Source organism: Sinohyriopsis cumingii, chromosome 2, assembly GCF_028554795.1.
Source record: "Sinohyriopsis cumingii isolate HCF-2022 chromosome 2, ASM2855479v2, whole genome shotgun sequence".
Lineage (NCBI taxonomy): Eukaryota > Metazoa > Mollusca > Bivalvia > Unionida > Unionidae > Sinohyriopsis > Sinohyriopsis cumingii.
The window spans coordinates 40,102,728-40,116,882 of NC_142962.1; the positions used below are offsets into that span (position 1 = coordinate 40,102,728).

The following is a 14,155-nucleotide window of genomic DNA, read 5'->3' on the forward strand; positions in this document are numbered from 1 at the left end:
AACCCTCCTCCCTGAATGAGAAATGTAGGTGACTAGAAGTACAAAGAAAAGATGGTAAATATAAAAAATGGGATACCTTAGAACACAGTCATCATTTGTATAATAAAATTTCTTACAATTCAAACAGCAACAATATATATATATATATATATATATATATATATATATATATATATATATATATATATATATATATATATATATATATGTGTGTGTGTGTGTGTGTGTGTGTGTGTGTGTGTATATGTATGTATCTGACTCTCCCATTTGTTATTCTACAGGATACAGTATAATAAAGGATCTTGTGGAAAAATGTCACATTAAAATATACAACAACAAAGTTATCTTAATACTGATGACAACAGACCCCACAAAGGACAGTATACATACATCCAAAGCAAGTATGCTGAAAGAGTGTAGAATATATAAGATATAATGATACTAATTTTGTCCAACTGCAAAACTTTACGAGACATCCGGGGCAGTTCTCGTATTTTCTCATCTGATTCATCCAGGAATTTGTGACTTTTGTAATAGGCATCTAACATTTCCTCTTTCTCTTGGTATCTGTCATACAACCACTTTGTCCTGCCATCAATATCTTTAGGAATTTCTGCCACAGGATATGCTCTGTAATGGACAATTGTTTGGCATGGAGGCCAATAGCCAATCAGCATCCCATGCATATCAAGGGGCTTACCATCTGGATAAGCTACTGTCACATCTATCACCCATTTAACACAACCTGATCCTGGAAATTTCTCTGAAAGGAAAACCAAATCTTACAATCGAATAATATGAAATAAACAAAGCTTTAAATCAGTGGCCTGCTTGACTGACTTATTGTGACATCCTGTGTATGGCTTTAAATTAGTGGCCTGCTTGACTGACTTATTGTGACATCCTGTGTATGGCTTTAAATTAGTGGCCTGCTTGACTGACTTATTGTGACATCCTGTGTATGGCTTTAAATTAGTGGCATGCTTGACTGGCTTATTGTGACATCCTGTGTATGCATAATGATGTAGTGTTACATTTTTAAGACTGCCTGCACTAGGAAATATGCATCTTTTTAGCCAGTGTCAAATTTTTTTAAATGCATGACACAGAATATCTTATTGTGTTTTTTTTATATAAATGTAAGTCTATTTTTTTTTCTTTAGTAAGAATAATTAATTTATTACAAACTTTCCAAATGGCTTCAAAATAGGTATGCAACTACTGCTTCATTGGAAAGTAAAGGCCAATGTCTGTCTGATCTATTTGATGCCTATGGCTTCTTCTTTCCTCCATGCTCAATTCAGTTTCAATTACACCAACATACCAACATACAAACCTCAAGGTGTTAAAATTATTTCCAATCCAGTACATGTACTATGTAAAATCTACACATTGCAACAAATTAACATCAAAGCTTGCTATGCTCAGAATAATCTGAGTGTCACAATTAAGAACACTAATTACCACATTCAGGACCTTATACAACCCTAAAATCTATTAAGAGTAAGTAATCTAGAAGTGCTGATCCATGAATTTTTCTAAGGGGTTTCAATTTTAAGAAGAAATTGATTTGTTTTCCTTACAATAGTCAAGTTTTCATTTTTCACTAAAATGTTTAATATTTAACTGAAAAAGAGGTTAACTGATTGATACCCACTCTCCAAATGCATAAACTTGCTACTGTTCTTGCAGATTTAAAAAAATCATTTGTAAAAAATATCTATGGAATTATATGAAATGATTTAGTTGTGTTTTCTCTGTTACGCTAAGTAAAACCATCCAAACAATTTCATCAATGAACTTACACTAGAACAAATTTTTTCTGCCAAACCCTTTTCTCTTTGTGGCATAATGACCCTGACATTTGATCTCCAAATCAATAGATTTCTTCCCTACCTTGAGTGCATGCCTTCTATCATGGGTCATGCAGATTAGGTAAGACAAAAATCCAGGACTTCTCCAAGCAACATGCAAAACTGCTGCCTGTCTGCCTACTGCTTAGATGCCAGCCAGAATCATAACAGAGTGGGCAAAGAATGAATAGCCAGTCTATCTGCCCAATTGGATTTTTACAAATATCAAGTAAATTTAATTTACAAATTTTATCTCTATTATGCTATTTATAGAAATATTAAAAACCAAGTGAAAAATAAATAATTGTGAATTGTTTCTGATAACCATTTATGGATCTGGGTGATATGAGAAAATAAATAACTCACATTTAATCTGCATTCACTAAATGCTGATAACTCCAAATAAACACTCTTCGGTGTGTGTGCCATGTCTAATGACAAATGCTAGTTCTAATCCCAAACATCAACATGTTGAGGTATTTGGATGCCTGCACAGCATCAACAACTAAAACAACAGCATTTGTAGCAAAGTAAAAGATAACTCTTCAAAAGGAGAATCATTCTGATGGTGCAAAAACACAACAGATGATCCCATCTTAAACTGAAGGTGTCCATCCGCTGCCCATGCCCAGTGTTCTGGGACTTTGATGAGATAAAAGTCAAGCTTGTTGCTCAATCTCAATGAAGAACCCTTCCTGGACTGAATGTCTGCCAAGATATTCATCTCACTTGGAATATGGTGGACATTGTTCTCCTAGAAGCTACCCAGACGAAGAGGTTCCAAACATGCATGACAAGAATATAATAATAATAATAATAATAATAATAATGTGGACTTAATAAAGTGACTAGTCTTAGGACTCTAAGCACTTTACCATATTAATAACTCATAAAACATATGCAACAACAAGATTACAAATACAAGCACCATGAAATTAAAAAACAAAAATATGCTGACAATAATTAAGGAAGTAAACATTATTAAGCATTTAAGTCTGTTTTTGTAGTCAAATTAGGTGAGATTTAAGAGCACACTTGAATGAGATCAGTGTTCTTGTGTCCAAGATAGATGGGCAATTCGTTTCATGAATCGGGGACTTGGTACACAAAAGAACATAGCCTATATGAGTTTGTTTTTACATTGGGAACAATGAGAATACAAGTGTCAGAAGAGAAGCATACAATTCTAGATGGGGTGTACACATGGGTGAGGTCAGACAGGTATATTGCACTGGAGCCAGTCAATGAAATGTAGCATAGTGAACCAATGTTGTATTGATAATAGAAGATAGAAGATAAGAGACAAACCAGATAACAGTGAATTACAATAGTCTAGTCTTGAAAACCAGATAACAGTGAATTACAATAGTCTAGTCTTGAAAACCAGATAACAGTGAATTACAATAGTCTAGTCTTGAATGTAATAAAGAACATACAAATGTTTTAGTGGTATCAACCAAAATAAAACTGCAAATGGAGCCAATGCAACTCACCTCTAGATATGAAGCCTTGTGTATGTTTATTACATACTGGTGTAATGTGTGTACTGCTGAGAGTGACATCTACATGTGTGTAACTGCTCTTTGCATTTCTGACTCAAACATAAATTCTACATGTGTGTAACTGCTCTTTGCATTTCTGACTCAAACATAAAAAGTATCAAGATGAACAAGTGGAGGGATGTGAATGTGATTATAAATCTGACTGACCAGGTAATGGTGGTCTTCTGTTTTCTCTTATATAGTTAGGTAAATTGATCAATTTGTAAATTTGGGTGAGAAACAGTTTAAACTACAACATTAATTGATGCAGTATTGCTTAACCTAGATTTTAGAAATGATTGTACACTGGATGCACTGAAGACAAACAGAAAGAAGAATTTAAAAACTAAAGCGTTAATGGTTTAGGTATAATTATATTAACAGAAATTAACCTCTTTAAAAAATAAACAAGAAGCAACAATATTTTTTCTTGATAATACAGTATATCTTCCCAAATTATCAAATCCAACTCATTTATTTGGGCATTGAAACTTTGTAGTACATAAACAATTGGTGTAATTAGTGCAAGATCTTGGGAGCCATGCCTAGACTGTACTATATCTGAATTTGTGTTATAATGAAGTGTCTTAGGTTTCACTGCTGTAGTAGTAGTAAGCAACAACTTGTCCAAAGCACATCAAAGCATTAATTTATTCTTCCCCATTTTAATGTTGTCAATAAATTAATTGTACAAAGATCATATCCACACTCATGACTTCTTTTCAATATTTTATATTGCAATCTGGACAACATAAAGTCTAACTATGGCAGAATAAATTAAATGAAGATTTATTGTTACCAGTCCTTTAATTAGGGGAGCTTAGTGGTATCTCAGCAACATTCCAAGTTTAAGGTGTATAGCTGAGGGTGAGATGCTAATATAATTTCTTTATTGATCTGTCTAATGAAAACACTAATACTTTCAAGTAACATCAGTTGTTCTTGAAGGTTGTATTTGCCTTCTTGTTTCTTGTCATTTGTTTCTGTATTCAAATATATTGTATTGATTAATACTGGCCGCCATGTATAGCCTATCGTGTGCTGAAAAATGGCATTAAACCCTACAACAACAACAACAACAACATTATTATTATTATTATAATTATTATACAAATGTGTCACTATCTCTACTGCTACTGTCAGCATACATAAAACATGATCAAACTGGAAGTGATTGTTTTCTTTCTCACTACCTGCTATGCTGGACACTCACTACCTGGAATCTGTAGTTATATGAGCCATTTATGTGAATTAAAGGTTGGTAGGCATGCTTTCTGAATGGCATATAGGACGGTACAATTATAAGGAATAATGATAAATCAATCTCTCCTCTCCATTTATTAATTATTCTGATCTATTTAAAACTGCAAATGTTATGATATGATGGCGCTGTAGAGTATAGCTCTCACTGGCATAAGTGTGAAAAATGTACACCGTAAAAGCTGTAAGATATCAAATAAACTGAGAAAATACAGTAAAATGAAAAATATTCATTAAGGTTTTATTCTGGGAAATGTGTGGGTAAAATATGCATGAACTTAAATGCATTACAAAGAAATAGTATTGTTAAGCAAAAGTTAGATCAACAATGTTCCCCCAACAACAAAATCATCTAATTACTTCTAGATTATGCAAATGTATCCCCACTAATATTTCTGACTTTACAGTACTAACAGGGCATACCTTATTCATAAAACATATATCTGTAAATGTTTTAATATGCAATGTGTGATTTGCTGTACCTCTCTCTCCCTCTCCCCATATGTTTACCCAACACGCCAAAACCACTTGTTAAAATTAAGCAGTAAGCATTATTTTGCAAAAGATGGCATCCTTAAATAAGATGTTAGAACTCACTTTGAAGTGGGTGGGTGTAAACTAAGGTTTAATTTTAATGTTAATGATGAGCTACATTACAATCACTACCAACATAATGTGGGTTCAGCAAAACGGGTTATCTTGCCTACAAACTATATAATTCCAATGCTTCTGACTAGCTACACTTTTAACACAATACTTAACACGGAATCTTAAAACCATACACATGATTAACCTCCCCACTAAAAACTAAAATAAAGCCAATTAATATAAACTTGACACAAAACTGTAACTGACATTTTGTATTGACCTTGACAACAAGGATATTGTGGCAAGTGATCAAGCTGTAGAATGAATCATACATTCCAAGTGTGAAGAAAAGCCATCAGTCAAAAGTTTAGGAAATATAATCAAATAAAAACTTTAAGCAAAATCTTAATGCAAATTTCATATGACTGCAACCTGTACCCTTGGTCAAGGCTAATTATGCATCTCACAGAATGAATTATATTAGCATCATGATGATTCAAACAAGGCATGAAGAAAATCCATCAACAATTTTTAAAAAAATAAACAAATGAAAACTTCAACCCATGTGTCAAAAGGGAAAGTGAATGTGTCATAGAATGAACTGTCTTAGCTTCATAATGATTCTAACTAGGTATGAAGTAAATCCCTTAAAATTTTTAGAAAATATAAACAAATAAATACTTTACCCCATGGTGAAAGGGGTACATGAATGTGTCAAAGAAAGAACTGTCTTAGCTTCATAATCCCAAGTAAAAAGAAAATTATTAACCAAGGGGTTTACAAAACATAAGCATGCTAATTGAATGCATTGTCTTAGCTTCATAATGATTCATGCCAAATATGGTTAGAATCTATGAAGAGGTTAGGAAATGTATGCAGATGAAAACCTTTAAGCAAAGCTGTAACAAATTCTTAATAATACTGACGATGCCAGAGCTGAAGAAGCATCAGCTATGTTTTGCTTCCAGTAAAAAAGACTTGTCAAAAATTAGCTAAACATGATGTATATTCTCAGCAACAATTATTAGCACACTTTGTAATGACTAGATGGAACAATAATGTCCCAGTGTCTGCAAACTGGCCACAACATATAACCTAAGCAAGGCGTGACTTACTGTAACAATATATGTCCACTCCACTGTCATGGTAGGGCATAAAATTGCATTCAATGACAATACAAAAGGTTATAATCAATAAATTATATCTAGCACCAAATGGAAAGCAACACAAATACCCAATCCATTCATTCATGTAATAATAATAATAATAATGAGGACTTTGTATAGCGCCTAATCTTTAGAAGCTCTAAGCGCTTTACAACATTAGACAACACCTATAAGCCTATAAGATAAAAAACATATAATGAAATGATTACAAAAACAAACACCATGAAATTAGAAAACATAAAAAAAACATGCTGAGAATATTTAAGGTAGGAAACATTATTCAGTCTTTTAAGTTTGTTCATGCAGACAAAATAACTGAGTTTTGAGAGCCCTCTTGAATGTGATCACTATGTCTTTGTGTCTAAGTTCAGTGGGCAATTCATTCCACATTGCTGGGCCCTGGTATGCAAAAGAACACTGTCCATATGACTTTGTTTTCATAGTGGGAATAATGAGTATAAGATTGTCAGAAGAGGAGCATAAGTATCTTGCTGGTGTATACACATGGGTGAGGTAGGATAGGTATGTTGGACTAAAGTCTGACAGTGAAACATAGCACAGAGAACAAATTTTGTGTTTGATTCTGGATTGAATGGATAGCCAGTGTAGGGTACAGAACAGCAGGGAGGTGTGCTCTGATCGTGGTACTCTAAGTATGATCCGAGCAGCTGTGTTTTTAACTTTCTGAAGCTTCTGGAGCAGATATTGAGATGAACCACACAGAATTGAGTTACAATAGTCCAATCTTGAAAGTACTAATGAACACACAAGTATTTTAGTGGCATCCACTGAAAGATATTTGCAAATTGAGCTGATGCGTCTCAGCTCAAGATATGCAGCCTTGCATATGTTCATGACATGTTGGTGCAATGTGAGAGTACTATCCAGAGTAACACCTAGGTTTCGTACTGATTGTGTGAATTTCATGTTGGTGTTGCTGATACTTATTGTTTGAGGTAAAGGATTTGAATGAGAAAGTCTTTGTGTTGTGATCAGAATGGCTCCAGTTTTATCATCATTCATCTGCAGCTTGTTACATGTCATTCATGATTTCACATCAGAAATGTACCTCTCTACACCTTGGATGGTAGCATCAACTTCAGTTGGGTGGCTAGATTTGTATATTTGGGTGTCATCAGCGTACAGTTGGTGAGAACTGGATGATGATCTATGACACTTGAGAGCGACTGAGTGTACAGAATGAAGAGAACTGGTCCAACAACAGACCCCTGTGGAAAACCACAACATAGATCAAATGGGCTGGAGTGTATTCCATTTGCAGATACAATTTGTGTCCTGTTGACCAAGTAGGACTTGAACCACAGTAAGGCTGTATCATGAATGTCAAATACATGCTGGAGATGGTGAAGTAATATATCATGGTCTATTGTGTCAAATGCTGCAGACAAATCAAGGAGGGTGAGGACTGTAATCTTTCCGCTATCCAATGCAGAGAGAATGTCATTAACTACTTTTAGAAGAGTAGTTTCAGTACTGTGGCAAGGGCGATATGCAGATTGTACATTGCTAAAAAGACTGTTTGAATTCAGATGAGATACAAGCTGGGATAGAATAACCTTTTCTAAGATTTTTTATATGAATGAGAGATTAGAAACTGGGCAGTAGTTCTTTAAATCATTATGGTCTAGTGTTGGTTTCTTCAGCAAAGGCTTTACAATGGCAGTTTTAAAAAAATGATGGGAATTCCCCGGATGAGAGAGAGGTATTAATAACATCAGTTAGTGAAGGCAATACTGGATCTAAGCACTCAAGCAGCACTGATGTTGGAATTGGATCAAGTTCACATGACTTTGGTGCACTCTTCATCAGGACTGAACGTACAAAAGTACAAAATCCATAGAGACAGGTTCAAATGCTGCCAATGGTTGCCGCTCAAATTCTGTATCCCAACTGTATGGTGATGACGAGTCAATTGAGATTGTGGTGTCAAGCTTATCTCTAATGGCTTGTACTTTGTCACAGAAGAAATTTGCAAACATGTCCGGAAGGTCGACTGGAGAGAAGGTAGTTGGAAGTGGTGTAGATTTATTACTTGATATTACCTTGTTAGTAATTTCGAAGAGCTCTTTGCAGCTGGAACTTTCCATGATCTTAGTAGTGTAGTGGGCTGATTTCGCTGCAAGGACTATATTTGTGACATTCTTCTTAGTGACTTCATAGATTTGCTTATGAATAGTGAGTCTGGTGGAAAGCCAGAGCCTCTCAGCTTTACGGCGGTTTCTTTTAGCAGTGCAAAGCTGGTCCCTAACACTGCTATACCATGGAGAACACTTTTGAATTGATACTCTGCACTTGGTAGCTGGGGCATGTTTGTCAAGCAATGAACGCAGGCAGTTATCGAGTTGTTCTGCAGTAGGAGGTAAGCAAGTTGTTAGGTTAGCTTGGATGTCGTGCATTAATTTGGTTCTATTTATCATACGGAGGTTTCTCTTAGTAGCAGATAAAGGTGGAGGGTTAGGGACTGATACGTCAAGATGGCATATAATGCAGAGGTGATCTGATGCAAGGTCATGGGATACCAGGGAGGACCGTAGAATGTTATCATCAGGTCTATGAAGAATCCAGTCTAAAATGTGACCAGGTTTATGGGTGGGTTGATTAACTGACTGTTTGAGGTTGAAAACATTAATGGAATCTAGGAGTTTTGATGTTTGAGTTTCCGGGACAGTCAAAGTGAAAGTTGAAATCTCCAAGAATAATCAGGTTGCCACCTATCAAATTTCCATAGTCAAGGAGATTAGGAAACTGCTCCAAAAAGAGAGAGTCAGCCAGCTTGTTTTTTCTACTAGGAGGAGGGCGGTATAGGCAGAAAAAATGGACAGACCTTTTCTCCAGTGTTAGTATGGTTTGGACTAGTTCAAACGATGTGTGGTCGAAACTGAATGTTGTGGCGTGGTTAAGACGTTTTATCATGGAGTTCTTTGTGATGACAGCAATTCCACCTCTGCGAGAATTACGAGGGAACGACTTCATGGAGTAACCAGTGGGTGTTAGAACCGCACACTTGGGCTCATCGCCTGATGTTTTTAGCCATGTTTCTGTCAGAAAAAATACGTCAATTTTCTGGTCGTTGATAAAATTAACTATTTCTGTGCGCTTTTCCGGTGGTCCTACTGACTGGGCATTGAATAATGCAATGCGCAGAGGTATTTCTTGGATAGTTGACATAAAGGTTGACAAATTAATTGGGATTTGAATTAGGTTATCTAAATTAACGGTCAAATTTTTTTTAAATGGTTGTGCCAAAATAAGGGAGATAACTGGAATTCTTCTTCCTGTTCTACGCCGGCCAGCTTTGGAACAACGTTTCTTTTTTCACTTCTGTCTACATTTAGGTAATGATGAATGTAGTCCCAGTTCATTTAGTCTAGAGCACAATGTAGTGTGGAGAGCCAAGGAGTGATCATTTAAAGCAATTCAAGAGGGTCCATCGTAGCATAAACGGGTTGACTGGCGAGTATCATATGATGGCGGTTTGTTCAAAAACAGTGGAGCAAGACACTGAGGAAAAAGTCTAATTGTTCTCATTTCCAAAACAAGGAGATGAAGAAACACATACGAATTTAATAGCCAATACATAATGAACACAATAATGAAGATGAAAACAGGCAACAAGCACAAATATCATGAAAACGGCACTAAAAAACGGAACAGCTGCTTCAAGCCAGTTAAGCGATAGTGGCCATCTTGTTTCTTGTAGCCCAATGCCTTTGCAATGCATGGCCAGCAACACAAATACCCAATCCATTCAACCATACACCCCGATGCTTTTACAGTGTATGGCCAGCAACACAAATACCCAATCCATTCATCCATGTACCCCATGCCTTTGCACTGCATGGTCAGCAACACAAATACCCAATCCATTCATCCATGTACCCCAATGCCTTTGCACTGCATGGTCAGCAACACAAATACAACAATCATTCATCCATGTACCCCAATGCCTTTGCACTGCATGGCCAGCAACACAAATACCCAATCCGTTCATCCATGTACCCCAATGCCTTTGCACTGCATGGTCAGCAACACAAATACCTAATCCATTCATCCATGTACCCCAAGGCCTTTGCACTGCATGGCCAGCAACACAAATACCCACTCCATTCATCCATGTACCCCAATGCCTTTGCACTGCATGGCCAGCAACACAAATACCCAATCCATTCATCCATGTACCCCAATACCTTTGCAGTGCATGGCCAGCAACACAAATACCCACTCCATTCATCCATGTACCCCAATGCCTTTGCACTGCATGGCCAGCAACACAAATACCCACTCCATTCATCCATCCATGTACCCCAATGCCTTTGCACTGCATGGCCAGCAACACAAATACCCCAGTCCATTCATCCAAGTACCCCAATGCCTTTGCACTGCATGGCCAGCAACACAAATACCCAATCCATTCATCCATGTACCCCAATGCCTTTGCAGTGCATGGCCAGCAACGCCAATACCCACTCCATTCATCCATGTACCCCAATGCCTTTGCACTGCATGGCCAGCAACACAAATACCCACTCCATTCATCCATGTACCCCAATGCCTTTGCACTGCATGGCCAACAACACAAATACCCCAATGCCTTTGCATTGCAACATGTTTGTACAGTAAAACCTGTCTTATGAGACCACTACTTCTGCCCAAATTTTTTTTTTTCAAGACCGTGATCTCTCATAACAGGTTTTGTGCAAGATGCTGCTGTTTTAAGAAGGGAAAATATCCACAATTGCTGTACTTTTTTGTTACTCATAATTCTTGTAAAAAAACTGCAATCATTTCATATCAATGTAATTTTGTATACTAATAAAGATATACATCTATCGTAAAACATTTACAATTATATTTAAAGATTATGTGTACATGTTGGTTAGCATATGATTTGCTGATTTGTGATGTAATATTAATTTATCCTGTCTAAAAGTTAATTTGACATGTCAATCAATTTCAGACTCACTTCAAATGAAGCAGAAAAACTGCACAGTTATTTATAATAACACTGCCTGCATATGAATTAGTGACTCTGATCAGAATTTATGTAGGTGTGTGTGTCTGTGTTTGATCTGGATTTTTAACGTAGCTTTAACAATTTTTTAGTCATATCACTATGATGTCTGCAGTGTGGCAATTTATAGTGATGTCTTGCACTGAGGCATCATGCCAAAGACATGTATCATGATGTCAAACCCAGTCACATTATCCTGACACCAGGCTGACCAGTCCAAATAATAACCTTTTAATGCTGAGTGCCTAGCAAGGCAGTTGTTAGTACCATTTTTATAAGTCGTTGGTATGACTTGGTTGGGGTAATTTATGTAAATAAAGAACATATGTGTACCAATGAATGAAATGAAAAGACAGAATTGTCCCACCCAGAAACAAAATAAATTTATTTAAAGAAAAAACCAAAATGTTTAATTCACCTAAAACATGTAAAGAATAACTAGAGAAACAAAGGGTGTAACAAGTTTGCTACAGTGACCACATAACTTGGTGTGGTATTAAACAACAGTAACATAATAAAAAAATCAACAAACAATACAAACCTTTTATAAATACAATCAAATCAGGAGGAAAAAAGTAACTTATTAAACACATGGGCAAAGACCTCATTCACCCCAGGCATTATGGATTATCTCCAATGACACACAACATACTTGACCGCTACAATAAAGACTTTTTAAAAAGAGGTCTAATTAGGGCATTACTGGGGTTTTGCAGTTTTTCACAAAGATAAATAAACAATACAAAACCTTCAAACTGACTAGGTATGTCAGTGACAGCTCTTTTTTAAGAGGTAATGGTTTAATCATAATGGGGATTCACAGGACATTGGTAATATAATGGCAGTTAGTGAAATATACTTTAGTCCAGTTTACGGTTTATACCAAATAATTGCTACCTGTATCACCTACAAATTAAAAAACCACTAGCCAGACTCATCTGTCTTTTTTATAGTGCATAAATTCTCTCATAAAAGGCTGTCACTACAAAGAATTCAACAAAGGTCAGTGGTATTTATCTCTGTTTTTATGCTACAGCTGTGCATAATAGTGTTGTGTTAAAACAATATGTCCTTTGTCTACAGACAGTCCTGAGCAGTTGTGGTTACAATGGATTAAATAAACGTCGGTGTGTTCATTTGTTATTCTGAAACAATCATTCATACCAGTGTCAAAATGCATATTTTTGCAAGAAAATTGTGATTGCTGGTCATGTTCTTTGTGTGGTGGCTGATGACAGTCCATTTATATAAAAAAAAATCAATTTGTGCATGATGATTGTGGTAATAAATGACAGGTGGTTGCTCATAGCAGAGGTCACTCAAGACAGGTTTTACTTTAATACCTACCAATGGAAAACTTGGAATTCTCCAATCTAAGAAACCATATGAATACTTTTCAAATAAATAATACACAAATAGCTTTCAAATGTAGGTCTATACTGAATCTGGAGTAAAAATGGGATAAATTCACTGAATTCCTGGTCTTAAACTTCTTACACCTGGTGTCACCATGTGTTATCGTGTTTACGAACACAAGTTGCATATAACAAACTGCTGCAAAATGGGTGCATCAAACACTGAGAAATATGTGACAGTTAAAAAAATCTTAGCAGACTTCCATATCATGGGAAAACTGCTCATACAAAACATCTTTAAAACTGTTTCTTTAATTCCTGCCTCAATATCCAAGACAACATTCACAAACGAATAAATTATGCGATCCCTTTGAATATCCCTATTAGATATCTAAAGTGAATGGCTGTTTGCTAAATTTTTCCTACTTACCCAACACAATCCCATTTAGAGGTTCAGCATTACCTACTGTGTCCAGTACCACATTCATGGCTCCAACACGTGGGAGTACCACATTCTCTAATATGGGAAGATCATGTTTCTTAGCATATCTGAAAAGAAAATTCTTGACATATTTATTGCTATAAAACTGGCTTCAAAATTTTAATTAATAAGAGACACTGAATGCCAGTAGCAAATTATATATTTTTCATACACCCATTTATGTACTTTTTAACTTTTCATGCACAATACATACAGTGACTTGACCATGTTACACTAGTGCTAGTATAGGGTGTAGTTCAGTGAACATATACTAGTGTTGTATTCTAACAGTGGTTGTACTACACCCATCAGGCATAAATTGGTGTAGTAAATCCTGTGCTAGAATAAGACACCAGTATATGTCACTGAACAACACCCTGCACTAGCCCTAGTGTAACATGGTCAAGTCACTGTATGTACTATGCACTCACTTTACATCTATCCCTAGTGTAACATGGTCAAGTCACTGTATATGCTATGCACTCAGTTCACAACTAACCCTAGTGTAACATGGCCAAGTCACTGTATGTACTATGCACTCACTTCACAACTAGCCCTAGTGTAACATGGCCAAGTCACTGTATGTACCATGCACTCACTTCACATCTATCCCTAGTGTAACATGGCCAAGTCACTGTATGTACTATGGGATCTATCTGGCTAATCTGTAGAACTTGCTGCAGTTCGTGACTCTACAGGCTATCAGTGAATATCAAAATTTAATACTGCACAGTAGCGTTGCTTAGGCCTGTCTCCACCTGTAACACATGTAAAGTCAGTGTAGTGGATTCAACACTTAGCCTGTTTTCATAGTAGATGCTAATAACCTCAGGGTTTCTGTAATCATGCAATGTCATTTGTGCCTGATTATTTCTGAAG

At 36.1% G+C, this 14,155-nt stretch overlaps 1 protein-coding gene across 1 annotated transcript in view; it reads right to left on the minus strand.

Annotated features, from left to right (window-relative positions):
• Positions 1–242: 242 nt before the first annotated feature.
• Positions 243–14,155, minus strand: part of LOC149804696 (acyl-CoA:lysophosphatidylglycerol acyltransferase 1-like) — a 41,462-nt gene continuing 27,549 nt past the window's right edge. The window contains exons 5-6 of the mRNA XM_089933276.1: positions 13,226–13,344; positions 243–763 (exon numbers count right to left, since the gene is read on the minus strand). Of these exons, the coding sequence (XP_089789402.1) occupies positions 342–763; positions 13,226–13,344 (541 nt within the window). The 3' untranslated portion in view covers positions 243–341. The remainder of the gene's footprint in view (positions 764–13,225; positions 13,345–14,155) is intronic.